This window comes from Setaria italica, chromosome III, assembly GCF_000263155.2.
Source record: "Setaria italica strain Yugu1 chromosome III, Setaria_italica_v2.0, whole genome shotgun sequence".
In the NCBI taxonomy this organism is placed as follows: domain Eukaryota; kingdom Viridiplantae; phylum Streptophyta; class Magnoliopsida; order Poales; family Poaceae; genus Setaria; species Setaria italica.
Genome location: NC_028452.1, coordinates 5,816,273 through 5,832,265, shown reverse-complemented (window position 1 = coordinate 5,832,265; position 15,993 = coordinate 5,816,273). Strand labels below are relative to the sequence as shown.

At 45.3% G+C, this 15,993-nt stretch overlaps 1 protein-coding gene across 1 annotated transcript; it reads left to right on the top strand.

Moving 5' to 3' along the window:
• The first annotated feature begins 5,238 nt into the window (after positions 1 to 5,238).
• Positions 5,239 to 10,393, top strand: LOC101777010 (E3 ubiquitin-protein ligase ORTHRUS 2). Its single transcript, XM_004963437.1, has 9 exons — positions 5,239 to 5,661; positions 7,560 to 8,092; positions 8,191 to 8,316; positions 8,550 to 8,649; positions 8,788 to 8,852; positions 8,961 to 9,063; positions 9,317 to 9,455; positions 9,584 to 9,798; positions 9,884 to 10,393. The coding sequence occupies exons 1-9, from the start codon at positions 5,239 to 5,241 to the stop codon at positions 10,391 to 10,393; spliced, it is 2,214 nt and encodes a 737-aa protein (XP_004963494.1).
• Positions 10,394 to 15,993: the final 5,600 nt, after the last annotated feature.

Below are 15,993 nucleotides of genomic sequence, written 5' to 3'. Positions count from 1 at the left end.
AGATATATTGCATGAGACTAAGTTTCAGGGGCATTAGTTGATTTGCAAAGTTCAGATCACATCTTAGCTCAAGTAACAGCTTGTGCCAAGACGTTCAAGCTGCCCACGGTGAGGGAATCTCAATCTCTTGGCCGTGTGGGGGTTCCGTGTGCCTCGTTAGTCGCCACGCCACAGCGACGCCGCGTCCCCGCCGCTACTCGCCAGTCACCCTGCCCGGCGCCCCGGCCGTCCGCTCACCGGTCTCCACGACCAGGCTAGCTAGCTGACGTCGTCGTCGCCGCGCGCGCTGTCCAGCGCCTCCGACGCCCTCGACATCGCAGCCGTGGAGGATTGCTCGAGACGCCCAAGCGCGCAGGCGCAGGCGCGCCTATCACGGGCAAGGTTACGGATACTGGTGGCATGGCATCGGCCATCGGGCGCCGCGGCCTGGCGCCCTCGACCCAATGGGTGGACGGTAAATGAAATACCGTCCACCCCCTGCGCCGCCTGGCGCGCGTTCCGATCGAGCGACGATGACCTCCGCGACCGCGAATGTTCGGATAGACCACGCGAGGGCGCGCCGCTGCCGAGGAGGCCTCGCCTGATGCCATCGACGCTGCGGCCGTGGATGCCGTTCCGGCATAGCGGCGGTGGCGCACGTCTCGGGCTGCTTGAGTTCTTCCTGCAGCGCGACGGCGTCGTCAGATGTTTCGCCACGACCTAGCTCACGGTGCATAACGCCGCGCGCCCGAGGCCGCTCACCCGGCCGGCTCCAAACGCAACGCGGCCTGCGCAGTGCCGACGATGCCCCGTCCGAGCGTCCGCGACGCCGCCGTCAACGGCGCACGTCCCCGTCCGGGTGGGGAATGCGCTCCGCGGCCGGTCGTCTCCGTCTTCCCGCAGAAACAGATGGTCTTGAAGGTCGCCGTCCCCGAGCATCGCGGTCGCCGTAGAGCTCCACCGCTGCACCGGGCGAGGCCTACGACGTCCGCCCTCTCGCTGCCGAGAAGCGAGAACGACGTCCGCCCTCTCGCTGCCGACCAAGTCCAAGGGATCTCCTGCCGAATCTGGACCATAGGTATCCGATCGGACGGTTAGGATGGCCCCAAGGGGTGGACGGTAAAGAAATACCTCCAGTCCTCCACCCCCTGGCCTGGGTCCTGTCTGCTTCCTGCCGCGCCCGGCGCCTCGCAAGAGCGCCGCCGCATCCCCGCGGCTACTATCCATGAGCCGGATGCCATACGTGATCCGTCGTGAGGTCACATAGGTCCTGCTGCCCTGCCCGCTCACCGGCACCACCGGCATCCATGGCTTCAACGTCGACGGCCTGTGGCGGGCAGAAACTTCCACAGCAATCTGCTGTTTTCCCTTGATTCGGACCAACTTGGCAGCGATGCTGATCCTCAAAAGGACGTCCTGGTGCCTGGTATGCATCGACGCGATGGACATGAACCTGCTCGGCGCGGCGCCGGCGCACGGGCGCCGTTGGCCAGCGGCAGCGCCCTGGCGAATGGCGCTCTGAGTGTGCAGTGTGGACAGAGCATGATCGCTGACGACTGCACTTCACCGTCGAGCCGCAGTCTTCTTGCCGAAAGTCGGTGAGCAGACCAACACGTCGTCCGAGCTATGCCGGAGCCTGCATCAGGCGCCACGCGCTGGGCTCCGAGCACCCGGAGCTGGTCGACCGACTTCCTCGGCGACATGGACGGGGTCTCTCCAAACGCTGGCCGGTGGAGCAACGACCGAGCTGGAAACGCCTGACGTATGTCGCCGGTGGCCCAGAAGCCGGAGAGGGAACCGCCGGCGACCTCCATCAGGCAGCAGAGCCGTCGCCGCTCGCTGCGCCGTGCTCGCTCCGTCACGCGATCCATGCCGTCGAGTCAGTAAATTGACCAAGCCAAAGTGCAGCCCTTTAAAATCTGGGCCGCACGCCTCCGATCACGTCGCGTTCATGTTGGAACGTCGTCGCTGCACTATGCCCGAGCCAGAAAGGCCAAGCCGGATCGCCACACGTTCGTGAACAAGAAGGCCCCGTTCCCGGCCACGCTCTCCTGGAGGACATTGATCGCGTCCAGCTTGGCGCGTGATTGAGGCCGTCTCCGCGACATCACCGCCCGCCGCGAGAACGGGAAGCTGATAACGCGGCATATGGATCCATGCACGGACACCGATGGAGTAACGGCATCGTGGGACGCGCCTGCCGCCGCCTATGCCGTGGCCGGGCGTCCGCGCGCCGCCGCCGTCAACGTTCCACATCCTGGTGAATGCGCTCCATGGCCAGTCGTCGCATCTCCCCGCAGATTCAGATGCCCTTGAAGCAAGCAGCGGCGAGACAACCGACGTCCTGGGGTATCGTTTACGCCTTCGATCGAGCTCCGCCGCTGCGCGATTCACTCGGCCGGATGGTCGTGCGCCACGCCGCCTCGCCAGAGCGCCGCCGCGTTCTCGCTGCTACTCCATGTCCGCCTAATGGCCGTGCGCCAGGCCGCCTCGCTCTTTGGAGTCACACGTCGGTGGACGCAAGGCCCTGCTCGGGGCGCCGCCGGCTTGAGCGCACGAATCCATTTACTAAAATTTAAATTCTGACGCCCATAATAATTTGCACATACGTGTTTTTTTCAATGATTTGTGACAGGGCCACAGGGGCATACGGCATACTTGAGCTCGTGTGAACATGGTATACGTGTAGTATATGTGCGTGTGCAACTGTGCATTACCTTAATTATAACCGCAAAAAAAAAAAGAGTGAGTGAGAAGTAGGACCTTGGTGGATGGATTTGGACGTCTTTGCTACCAACAAGTGCTACCATGCTAGACTTATAGTTGGTAGCACTTCTAAATACAGAAACAATCACCGAAATAAATAGGTGGATAGAGCATGCCCAAAAAATTGTGCAAGTAGAAAAACAAGAAAAACCAACATTTAAATATTAAATGGTAGTAGATGTAAACTAAACATGACTTGCATGTTACTATTCCTAGGCCATTTCTTTTTATACTCACGCAAGTTTATGTGCAAGCTCAAAATTTTCATGATAATAGTTCCATATGAAACATTCTTTGTTTTCAAGTTGAAAAGAAAAAAAAAAGACCCAGGTATTTGTTAGAGGGGGGTACAAATGGACTTGTTAAAAAAATGCGCCACACATTTTTTTTAAAAACTCCAAGAAATTATGAGTTCCCACTAGATTTTTTCTTTTTCTTTTTAAAAAGTACATCTTAACCATTATGTAAGCTTATTAGGATTGTCCTTTATACTTTATAATTGCAAACTAGTCCCTCACAATTGTTCAAAAATATAGGTTCTTTTTTTTTTGCAATAACAACTCTGTTTTCTAGAAAAACTGCATGGAGTATTGAATAAAGAAAATAAGGTGTCAAGGAACTTGGAATTTCCTGCAAAACGTTATGCAGGAATTTTAATAATTAAATCCTCACATTTATATCATTTATTTATTGTTGATGTATATACGCCTTATATTGATATTTTTACACTATTATGAATGCTCCTAATAATTATCCAATATTATGAACATGCTATGTTATATCTCAATAACAAGGCCTTGGATGATTACATCTAAAACATGGTTTATGGTATATGAGCTCTCTTAATCTTGCAGGCCATAGACTTATAAGTACCCCGAGAGCCTCATATTTATCTTTTCTTAGTATAGTTTTTCTCTTGATGATCACATATAGGGTATTAACTAAGAAAATTATTACATCCTGAAAATTTCTTGGATGCTTCTAAAATTGTTTTTTGGATAATTATCCACTAATTTTTGCACCCTACTACGACTTGCTTTTTATGCACATGATATAAAATGTTGATATGTGCTTGCCTTTGGGAAGACAAAATATCTTTATTTATTGGCACTAGATGGCAAGGAAATTATATATTATCTTCATTTTAAACCCAAAATACCCTTAGATGATATTATCTTTAGAATATTATTACTAGTCATAAGAAGTATCATGCTACCTCTAAAGTGGAGTGGACTTTTTATGAACTGTATTTCCTGAGGTATTACTAGTCCCAAGAATAAAAGTATATGGCAAGATGAACACTAGGATCTTATGGGACCACTCACTGCATGAGAGATTTGGGATAACCTATAATTGGTTCTAGAATATTCATCTTCTTGAACAAATAGTTGATTTCTCAATATTAATGCTAAAATAAAATACATCATCATTCTTCTCGAAAGAATTATGATGCAACACAGTAGATAAAAGAAGATAAAATGATATGGCTCCCATTAGCTATATTTTCTGGTTGGAAATACAGTACCTATGTTTTAGTTGCAATGATAAGATGAACCATCTAAAAAGACAAGAATAACAATATAAAGTAAAATTAACGAAATTTCATCTCCACCGCATGTCTTTTTTTAGGTGTTTCGTCCACCGCCATTCAGTCCTTCTCCTATTAGCCTCCATCACATCTCACCTTCTTCGGCATTAGCCAATGCTCTACATCATTATTCAACACTCTCCCTCCTCTCATTCTCTTCATAAAGTATAGGTTCCACACCCGTCCCTCGCTTATCCACTACCAAACTGTGGCGATGAGCATGGATTCATAGTTTAAGATTTTCTCATATTGATGATAAGTAGTGGTTATCTAATGACTCAACTGATATCTTCAACCTTCAGCACACTTTTCTCTTATTTGATTGCAGTGTTCATCCATGCCTCCCGCGTCCACGACAACAGCTAGGAGACTTTCTGGTCCGACCCTGTTGCACTGACTCGATGGCGCCATCACCCCCGCCCCCACCCATATCCGCGCACTTCCTATCCGCAAGCAGCAGCTCTAGTTGCTTGTGGCCGCCCACCCTCCTTGAACCACCACTATGGTGCTATCCTCGGTCCTCCCTTCCCACCGAACCGCCCTTTCAAAGTCCAATAAAATCAAACTTTGCCTCTTTTAACCTTGGAGCCTAACCCTATAACCCTAATCTCGAAGCTTATTTGAGGAGGTGTATGAATGTGGTTCATTTTTCTTACCCCTTAACTTTTTTTCCCGGTTTAGCACCGACAATTTGCGGGCAAACCAGCGCCGACGGCGGGGTGTGCGCGACACGGCAGCGGGCAAACCGAAAATTTGAAGCAAGCGAAACCCTCGTTTTCCTCTTCCTTTCCGCTTTCGTCACCGTCTCACGCTCCTCACATTTCCCCCCTCCGGCGCCCCACGCCAAACCCTAGCGCACACCGAACCCTCCCCCATCCCCGATCCCCCCACCCGCCGCAGCCGCCATGCCAGACCTCCCGTGCGACGGAGATGGCGTCTGCATGGTCTGCCGCGCCGCCGCCCCGCCCGAGGTCGACCTCCTCCGCTGCTCCACCTGCGCGACGCCATGGCACTCTCCCTGCCTCTCCGAGCGCCCCGCGCTCTCCGACGCCGCAAGCTGGAGCTGCCCCGACTGCTCTGGTTCCAGCTCTGCTCCCGCCGCCGCCCCCGCGGCAGGAGGCGAGCTCGTCGCCGCCATCCGCGCTATCGAGGCCGACGCTACTCTCTCCGACCAAGATAAGGCGCGACGCCGCCAGAAGCTCCTCGCCGGATCTGCCGCCGCCGATGACGAGAACAAGGACGAGGGTGAAGGGGATGATGTCCTCGAGATGCTTGGCAGAAGCTTCAGTTGCGCCTTCTGCTTGAAGCTGCCCGATCGCCCCGTCACCGTGAGCAACGCTCTCTCTTCCCTGTGCACTACCATTCTCGGATCTGGTGTGCCCCGATTTCTTCTTCCAGTAGTCTCATCCATGTCTCCGTCTGCTTCTGATGTCGGATCTGTATTCCTTTTTCTCTGTTACCGGAAGATGTATGTATTGGAATCGTTTTAGATTCTTCACATGATTTCTGCTTTATGTACGTGTTTCTTCTATTTTTTGCGCTAATATCTCTTTGCTTAGGTCTACCAGTAGTTTTTCACTTCTTTTTGAGTTGTTGTATGTAGTTCCAGTATTTTTATTTACTACCTCTCGGAGGTCATCATGTCCATTTTATGCTCATTCTGTGAATCTGTATAGCCCCTGTTCAATCGTGGTGTAGGCGGTTTCTTTGCAGAACTTAAACCCAAACCATGCTTTGCTACGATATAGACGTTTTGATACTTTGGTTTATTTATTTTAGGCGACGTCAAGAAACCATCCGTGCTGCTGGCTAGCCCTCCGATCCGACGATGATTCTTTTATCATCACTCAAAAAACGAAATAAATTCTTGAACCAAACTAGCAAGGACATCCGCCATTCCAGGGTTGGAGAAAACACATGAACAGCGAGGATATATACTCGGTTTGGTCCAGCCTTCCACGAGTTAGCTGCAGGTTGGGGGACAAACAATGAATAGGCCTACCTGTATAGTACTTCTGCTATGTCATCTGTTGGTGTGATTACTACCAGCTTCTATTGCTATTTGCTCCATGTTACTTGATTGGATGCTGTGCATATATAATTCCTTGCCTTAGGAGCCTGCTTATGAGACACTGTCACTGGTCTTACTTTCGCTTCAATGAAGTGGCAAGTATCTCCATTTCATTTTCCCCATGCGACCATGCATATTTTATATGCTGCCTGGGGTCTCTTGTTCTCCCTCCAATGCTTTAGAATTTGTATTTTCAAAAGAATAAGAAGCTACTTTGTGGTTGAGTTGTTTACTTTCTGTACTGCATGTAATTTGTTAATATAATAAGCACACCTGTTTCTATTGCACATGAAGTCTTAGAGCAATGCTACTTCCTGTAAATTAGATATTCTTTAGTGCGATGCCTCTTCGTCCACCTTATAAATGATAGCTACCATATGATGCCATCTTATAAATCTGCCTTTTTCTTCTTTTATATCTCGCGTTACAGTTCCACAGCATAATTATGCTTTGAGTGGTAATGATAGTGATCTGACAGTTTGGTGATATTTTGCTCAATTTGACCATATATGCATTTATTGTGCCTTGAAACACTGAAATTTAGAAGGTAGTATGAGAGATGAAACATTAGTTATCAGTCATCTAATCATTTGTCCTACTTTCATTGCTCTTTACTGTTAGCCTCTTACCAAGATGATTGAGCATTTCAAGCCTATTTTCATTTTTAGCCGTTCTGTACCACTTATAATTTTCGTAATAAAGATGTTAAGCGAGAACTTCGTAGCTATTCATTGGCTTGTCATAATGGTTGGTTGCTAACCCTCGATAACAGTTTGAGCTAATCATTTAGTTGTGACATGTACAATTCGAAATTCAGTGGTTCATTGGCAAATTGAGCTGAAATGGTGTTCTACTGGAGGCAGCATGTTTGTTCTTCTTCATCTTTTTTTTCTCTTTGCTTGTAACATGTAAACTTAGTTACGGAGGAACTTTATTTGGTTCTTCTGCTGGTTTGATGCAACTCCATGTGTCCTAAAATTGGTGCCATGTTTTTATCCTTTGGTAGTTATTTGACTTTTTGTTTGTCTATATGTATATTCTTACTTTGTATGTCTTACTTTTGGTAGCCATGATATCCCCGTTACATTTATTTATCATCCACCGAAAATTTATTTCGTTCCATCTCTAACTAATACATAATTGTTTCTCTTACAGACACCATGTGGCCATAACTTCTGTTTGAAATGCTTCCAGAAGTGGATACATAGTGGAAAGAAGACATGTGGCAAGTGTCGTGCACAGATCCCGTCAAAAATGGCACAGCAACCACGAATTAATTCCAATTTAGTGGAAGCTATTCGCATGGCAAAAATTTCGAAGAATGCTAATTCAGATAGCTCAGCAGCGACATATCATTACATCCGGAATGATGATAGGCCTGACAAGGCATATAGAACTGAGAGGGCAAAGCGGGCTGGAAAGGCAAATGCATCAAGCGGCCAGATCTTCGTGACCATTGCTCCAGACCATTTTGGTCCCATTCTTGCAGAAAATGACCCCAAGAGGAACATTGGCGTTCGAGTTGGGGAAACATGGGGAGACCGACTTGAATGCAGGCAATGGGGTGCTCATTTTCCTCATATTGCTGGTATTGCTGGCCAGTCCACACATGGTGCTCAGTCAGTAGCACTTTCAGGAGGATACGAAGATGATGAAGACCATGGGGAGTGGTTCCTTTATACTGGAAGGTATAATAATTTGATCACTTGCTATACTTCTGTTGTTTTTATTGACTTATCATTGTTCACCTTATTGAAATGTCTGTAAATAAAATCTACTAATGCAGTGGTGGGAGAGATCTAAGCGGAAACAAGAGAACAAACAAGGAACAATCTTTTGATCAAAAGTTTGAGAAGATGAATGCAGCTTTGCGTATCAGTTGCATGAAGGGTTACCCGGTCCGGGTTGTGCGGTATGCTTTTTTTTTTTTTTTTGCCATGCTTATACCTGAAACTGCAATGTTGTGCACCAAGTAGACATTAAGATCTGCTGCTGTATTTATTTGTTTCCATTTCTATTTCTTGACATGGAGATAAGCTTTTAATTTTTCGGTATTATAAACTGTTCCCATATTGAGATCATTTGATAGTCTATCTGTAGTACTTAACATTCTCTTATATATGAACTTGTACATTCTCTTAACAGGTCCCACAAAGAGAAGCGCTCTTCCTATGCTCCTGAATCTGGTTTGAGGTATGATGGAATTTATAGAATTGAGAAATGCTGGAGGAAGATTGGTATTCAGGTAACTTTTACATTCCTGTATACAGATTGCATAAGTGCTCTTCCCATACTTTTGCATTTTGCAGCTGCTTATCAGCTGCCAAGCTAAACAAATGTATGGAAAAAGTATAAAAGGCACTACTTCTTCCTTTTGCCATAGGGTAAGTTCAGAGTATGCAGGTATCTCTTTGTACGCTGTGACAATGAACCAGCTCCTTGGACCAGGTTTGACAAAATACTTGCCTTTAATCTATCTGGTCACGAATAGACTACACGGTTTTTAGAATTAAAAAACAGCACCGTTTCACCTGATACCATTACTTTGGTTTTCAGTGATGATCATGGTGACCGTCCAAGGCCATTGCCCAAGATACCGGAGCTACAAGATGCAACTGATATAACTGAGAGAAAAGGACGTCCTGCATGGGACTATGATGTATGTGCATCTGTTTCTTCTGCTTCCAATATTACTGAATCATGTTTCGAGCGAAGCCAGACAGTGATAGATGAGCTATTAGAGGAGCTCATATTTAATTTTCCCACGATTTATATGGTGGAATTTTGTGTTCACTAATGAAGTTCATGTAATATAGGGGGTAGGGGGGGGGGGGGGGGGGGCTGGCCCCCCTTAGCCCCTCCCTGGCCTCGCTCCTGGTTTTGACTGCTTATATATTTACTTGATCTTATAGGAGAAAGAAGGTTGGAGATGGATGGCTCCTCCTCCAATCAGCAGAAAGCCTGTTCTCACTGGTGTTTCTGAGACTGACAAGCAAATCCGGAGAAGAACAAGGTGTGCTCAGATGTCTGTGGCCGAAAGACTGCTGAAAGGTTATCTTTTCTTCTGTTATATTTATTTACGCATTCCTTTAATCTGCGGTACGTATTGGGTTTAACTTGCTTGAATTCGGTACCATGAGAGTTCTCTAAGAACTATTTTCTGTTAACTTGTCCTGCAGAGTTTGCTTGTTCTATCTGCAAGGAAGTGATTAAAGAACCACTCACTACTCCCTGTGCTCACAACTTTTGCAAGACTTGTTTGCTTGGGGCATATGATACCCAGTCCTCTGTGAGAGAAAGAAGCCGTGGTGGTCGGACTCTAAGGGCTCAAAAGATTGTGAAGAAGTGCCCTTCCTGCCCAACTGATATCTGTGACTTCCTAGTGAATCCACAGGTGAAATTGAAATAAAAGTTCGTCCAAGTGTGCTAGAGCTGGCAGAGTTTCTAACATGTTTGGTGATATTCCTTTTTTATTTCAGATCAACCGAGAGATGATGGATCTGATCGAGTCTTTGCAGAAGGCTGTTGAAGAAGGCGGTGATGACACTAACGAATGCGGTGATGATAGTGATGACTTGGAGGAAACTGATGGTGGTTTGGCAAAGGGAGAGGACGATATCAGCTTGAATGAGGATGAGCAAGGTAGTGATGAGGATAAGAAGATGGATTGCGAAATCGAAGATTCAGATGTCAACGCTGATGGTTCTGTCAAAACTGTGGCTGAAATCAAGGAGGGAGACGAGCAGCCTAATAAGAAGGATAAAGGAGATGCTGAGGAAGGAAAAGATGCTATGAAGAACAAGACGAATGCAACAGAAGTGGTGGATGCGTTAGTCGAAGAAGACGCTGTGGAAGAGATCAAGGGCTCCAAGGAGGTTGACAACAATGAAAGCCAGCAGCCTCAGAAGGGAGACGACACTGACATTGGCATAGATGGCAGTAAAAGGATGAAGACTAGTGCATCCTTGGACGAGACTGCTGGTGTGTAAGAGAGTGGTTGTAGCCTTGTTGCGGGCAAGGTGCAAGGACCAGAAGCTGATGATAGTCGTAATAGAATTCAAATTTCAAAACCGTGTGTAGGTTGATGGTGGTTACTGAAGGTGTGATAGAACTGCAAGTCACATCGTCTCGTTGAAGGCTTTCTCTTTAATTAGTGGACATTGTATTTGGACATGGAAGTTGTATTGTATGTAATTGGTTGGTTGCGTACTCTTGCAGGAACTGGACTGCGAATACCTGTATGGTGGTTTGTCATCGAATATGTTTAAAGTAATTATAAGTTACCCGGAGCAAGCGCAGGATGGTTCATGGTAAAGCTCCAGACAATAACAGTAGTGTCGTTATCTCAATGTTATTTCGCCAGCCGTTGCACACAGTTGCCGGGCATTTTGAGCCATTCGGAACTATATATTGAGATTTTGGTCCTAGCTATCAAGTCTCAAAAATTCTATAAAAAGTATCAACCCATTTTCCAAACTCTACGTATCACATAAGAACTAAATTAAATTAGTTTTAAGTTTCCTCTCACATTGTAATCGATATTGGAATATCCAAATAGTTCTAGAAAAGCATTAGTCAGGCACATGTGCATACGACCATCGAGATCAGGAATCTTGCTTGTCTTTTTTTCCCCAATAATATTGCAATCTGGTAGTGATTCACCTAGCACAAGATCATTGATTCCGCATGAGATCACCAGTAGCAAGATGTGATTGTTGGAAAATTTTCTATTAGAGAAGACGAATAAACAATTAGCTAGGCAAACTAGACATACAATAACTAACCTACACCAGGAAAAATTAGCATATCTTTTTATTTGCATGTATGTGTATAAACAAAAGAATCCTTGATGCTAGGGATAAGAATACATACGGGCGCGAGAGCGGGACCGTCATTGCCAGCGGCACAACTAGATTCGCTTGATGGAGGGGGCGTAACCGTTCTCACAGAGTCACGGACGTAGCCGTTCACTACATGGATTGAATGTAGTCGTCGTTCAGGCTTGATGGAGAGACCATAATCGCTCAGCATGAATGCATGTAGAGTCATCGATTCCTTCTTCCCGGCGACCGCCACCATTGCCATGGCTGGATATGATATTGAGTTCGGCTCTCCTCTTCGTCTGTGTTGCGGTAGAAAAAGACGGAGTGGGAGTGAATACGGACCGAATAAGTTTGTGGCATAGATGCTCATCGGTTTCGTCCATGTATCCAATAAAGTGAAATGACTAACTACAGAAAGATTTGGATTGCAGGAGGAAGGTGTCGTGTGAATGCCAAACCAAGAGGCCCACCTTACCAGTGACGACAGACATTGGACGACAAAAACCAAAATCAGAGACACAGACACTGCATGCTTAAGAAATATAAATAATTAAGTAAAGATTTGTTGCGCCACTGCCTCTAAGTATGTAGTATGCTCATGTTGGTGGTCAAAAGGCAAGTTCAGCTTATTACTTTGAACAGGAAGTCCAGAGAGATTGGAAGCTCATACGTACATGTTTCGATATCCTGTATAGATCATCTACATAGCCACTGGCTTGGTCTTGTTCTTATCAGCATGCCTTGTCAAAATTCCAGCCAGCATTACACCAAAAATGGGAATTGGGTGCTATATCTCGTCGGTGAAGGGCTTCTGTGGCAGGCGCAAGAATGGGCACTTCCATCTTATCGATGCCGCACTCTCGTGCGGGGGCAATGACGGGCACTTAGGCTCTCGTATACCTAGCTTGTAGGTGCCGCACTTATGTTGCACGGGTGGAGGTAGGGGTCCAGGGGCCCATGCCCCCTCCCCCCAAAACACACATACACAGACACACAAAATCGAGTTTTTGTTCCGCTCTATTCTGTGGTTAGATACACCGAAATGCTGTATCAATTGCATCTACTGCAATTCTCTCGGATGTCTCAGAAAGAAATTGCCATACATGTGCCTTCTCAAAACAATCTGAACGTGCTTGTCTTCTTTTGCCAAGGTAATCAGGACAGGCTCTAGGGGGCAGCCTATGGAGCTGGGGGGGTCCAAGACCATATAGGTAATTAGTATATATAATTTTTTATTTGGCATAGTAAGCATTTGAAGGCCTATCGCAAAGTAACTCATGTCATAGGTAGCTTTTCCTTCCAGTCCTATTCTATGTAACCTGATCCATCGAGCTGAGGGCAGGCCGCATGCGACGTTTCGTTTGATCGTTTCCTGCCGCCGCGACCCTGCCTACCCATCGACGCACTCTGGCTAAGGAGAGGAGACGCCCGCTCCGATCCAATTGACTCCTGACCCGGTGAGGCGGCGACCGGCAACGGCAAGGACACCGGTCCAATTCGCTCGTCAAGCAACACACTGATTGATTAGTATTTCCAATTTTTTTCTTATTTGTTTTTTTATGTGCTATGCTTATACCGATTGTGCTACGGTTAAAATTTCTAATTCAATGTATTTATTTGAATATGATAAATGTTGCCTAAGAAGTATTTGTCGGGTGCTGAGAAAAGAAAAAAAAAGAAAACAAGAAGATCAGTTCGTAGAATCGCAGAGAGATGCTCTACATAAGTTTTTTTCCAGTTAATGCTGAAGTCAGTCAGGATCAGGGTTAGGACCACGTTGCAGAAGTTGATGCCAATGAAGGTGCTACAGAAGAGCATAATTTAGATGTTGAAGCTGATGCCAATGATCATACTCAGGCTCCAGGCGGTGATACTTTACAGCCTTCAGATGATACTGAAACTGCAAATATTGATGAACAAGAAGATTCAGTTTTGACTATTTTTTATCCCAGAACATGGGGAAATCTTGGCAATAGCAAAAAAAAGATATCTTAATTGAGAAAAGATCTGTGAGAGAAATGGATCTACAATTCCCTTGTGATCCTAGTGGCAGACGTTTTTCTTATGCTTACTACTCCAGGAAATTATCTAATGGTGAGTTTGTTGATAGGAAGTGGTTAGTTTATTTTAAATATGTGGACAAGGTTTATTGTTTTTGCTGCAAGTTGTTCAAATCAAATTAGAACAAGTCATTGTTAGCATATGGTGGAGTAAGGGATTGGAAACATCTCAGTGAGAAACTGAAAACATATGAGAATAGTGTGGAGCATTTGACAAACATGAGTACATGGAATGAGCTTCGGTTTAGATTAATCAAAAAATCAAACAATTGATGATGAAATGCAACGGGAAATTACAAAGGAAAAGGAGCTTTGGAGACAGGTCCTGGTAAGAATAGTTTCTGCTGTGAAGTTTCTTGCTAAACAAAATCTAGCCTTTCGAGGATCAAATGAGAAACTTTATGAACGTAACAATGGTAATTTTCTAGCCACAGTTGAAATGATTGTTGAATTTGATCCTATAATGCAAGAAAATATTAGGCGATGAAATTCATCATCATTATCTTGACCATAATATTCAGAATGAATTAATTACTATTCTTGCTAATGCTGTGAAAAATCATATCTTAAAGATTATCAAAGATGCCAAGTATTTCTCTGTTATCTTGGACTGTACCCCAGATGTGAGCCATGAAGAACAAATGATATTAATTATGTGTTGTGTTAATATGTCAAGTACCATTCCAAGAGTAGAAGAATTTTTCTTGAAGCTCTTACATGTTTATGACACCTCCGGATTGGGGTTTTTAATGTTTTGTTGGATGCACTTCGGTCTCTTGATTTGAACATTGATGATGTGAGAGGTTAAGGTTATGACAATGGTTCCAATATGAAGGGAAAACATCAAGGTGTGCAGACACGTTTGCTTGAAATTAATCCAAGAGCATTATATATGTCATGTGCATGTCATAGTCTGAATGTCTCCATTGCATATCAGATTCTCTTAACTATTCTAGTGACAGTAGCATCAGCTGAAAGAAGTTTCTCCAAATTGAAACTATTGAAAAATTATTTGAGATCAACTATGTTACAAGAAAGATTGAATGGCTTGGCTTTGTGCAGCATTGAGAAGGATATTTTGGATGATATTAATCTTGATACTGTTCTTGAAAATTTTTCATCAAGAAATGCCCGAAGACGATTTTTTACAAAGCACTGAATTGAAGCATTATATTTTTATTTGAGGTAATCAAAATGGTTATTGTTTTTAGTTTTTTTGTTATACTATTGTTATGTTTTATGAGCTATACATATATTGCAAAGTAATTTTTATTATTCATACTATATACTTTAGTTTTGATATTAAAAATTAGTTCAACGGGCCCTTATCTTCATGCTTGCCCAAGGACCCTTAAAATTATAGAGCCGTCCCTGACCAGAATATTCCTAGCTTGCATCGTATTTACAAATTTAAGGCTGATCATATATTTGTTATATTTTAGTACAAAATTAATCGTGTCTTTTTTGCAGGATTCATTTGTGATCCGCAGCGGTGCGTTACTGATGCCCCTGATGGTGGGCACTCTAGTCGCCTGATTCAGCGCATTTGCAGGCAAGAAAAATTATGCTGTTAGAAAGATTCACCTGCCTTATCTATTCTATCTCAGCATGTTGCAATGCTAGGAATATGTATGTCGAACCAGTATTGGACTAGCTGAGTAGTGGTGGTTCTTATTGTGCAGCTGTAAAATCCATTTAGCAGCTACTGAATTGATGGTTAGAAATTAATAAATGTCCATATTATTCAACAAGCTAGGATTAATGGCTCCCTCTTGACTTGCCGTGTGGCTCTGCCACTGCTTGCAGCAATGATCATTAAAGCGGACAAGGTTAGACAGATTCGCCTGCCCTATCTATTCTATCCGCGCGTTAGAATGCAAAGAATATAATGTCAATAACCCAGTATCTTGGACTATAGGTGCTGAGTGGCGGTAGTCCTGTTGCAGGCAAGAAACTGAAGGTGATGACAGCCGTGATAGGACCCAAAACCCACTGGTGGAAAATTGAGGCTTAGCCCTGGTTGGAGAGACGCATGGATCTCTAAAAATCCAACCAAGACTACCTTTAGTCCCGATTATTCCACCTGATCCGGTTGCACGGGTGGAAAATTCACCTTTAGTCCTGGTTGGTAAGACTCATAGCCCTCGAAAAAATAACTGGAACTAACTATTTGGAACTAAAGGTCCATCTCTTTAGTCCCGGGTTATTCACCTGGGACTAAAGACCTCCTTTAGTCTCGGTTGGTAATACCAACTGGGATTTAAAAAGGTTTAAAAAAATAAAAAGTGGGTCGCGCGGCCCCGATTGCTCGTGCCCCCACCGCCCACCCATGTCAGCCGCCTGCCCGCCCGCCGCTCACGCCGGCTGCCCGCCTACCCCGCTGCCCCTAGCAGGCCGGTCGTCGGGAGCCAGCCGCACCAGCTCGCCCGCCGCTCCACCTGGAAGAAAGGGAGAGGAGGAGAAGAGAAGATAGGAAGAAAAGAAATTAAAGAGGCCTGCGCGAAGAGAAAAGGGGAGGAGGAGAGAAGATAAGGGAGCGTTGCCTGCCACCTGTGGAGAGAGAGCGCTTTAGTCCCGGTTGAAAACACCAACCGGGACTAAAGCCCCCTCCTATCTCGGTTGGTAATTCCAATCAGGACTAAAGGAAGGGGCTTTAGTCCTGGTTGGTGTTTACAACTGGGACAAAATGCCCCGCCAGATTTTTAT

What these genes read in the sequence shown, in the direction of transcription:
- LOC101777010 (XM_004963437.1), top strand. Translation starts at nt 5,239, where the DNA reads ATGCCAGACCTCCCGTGCGACGGAGATGGCGTCTGCATGGTCTGCCGC. An exon ending in GAACCAGCTCCTTGGACCAG is followed by an intron (nt 8,853 to 8,960) that starts GTTTGACAAAAT and finishes TTTGGTTTTCAG; the next exon opens with TGATGATCATGGTGACCGTC. An exon ending in GGCCGAAAGACTGCTGAAAG is followed by an intron (nt 9,456 to 9,583) that starts GTTATCTTTTCT and finishes CTTGTCCTGCAG; the next exon opens with AGTTTGCTTGTTCTATCTGC.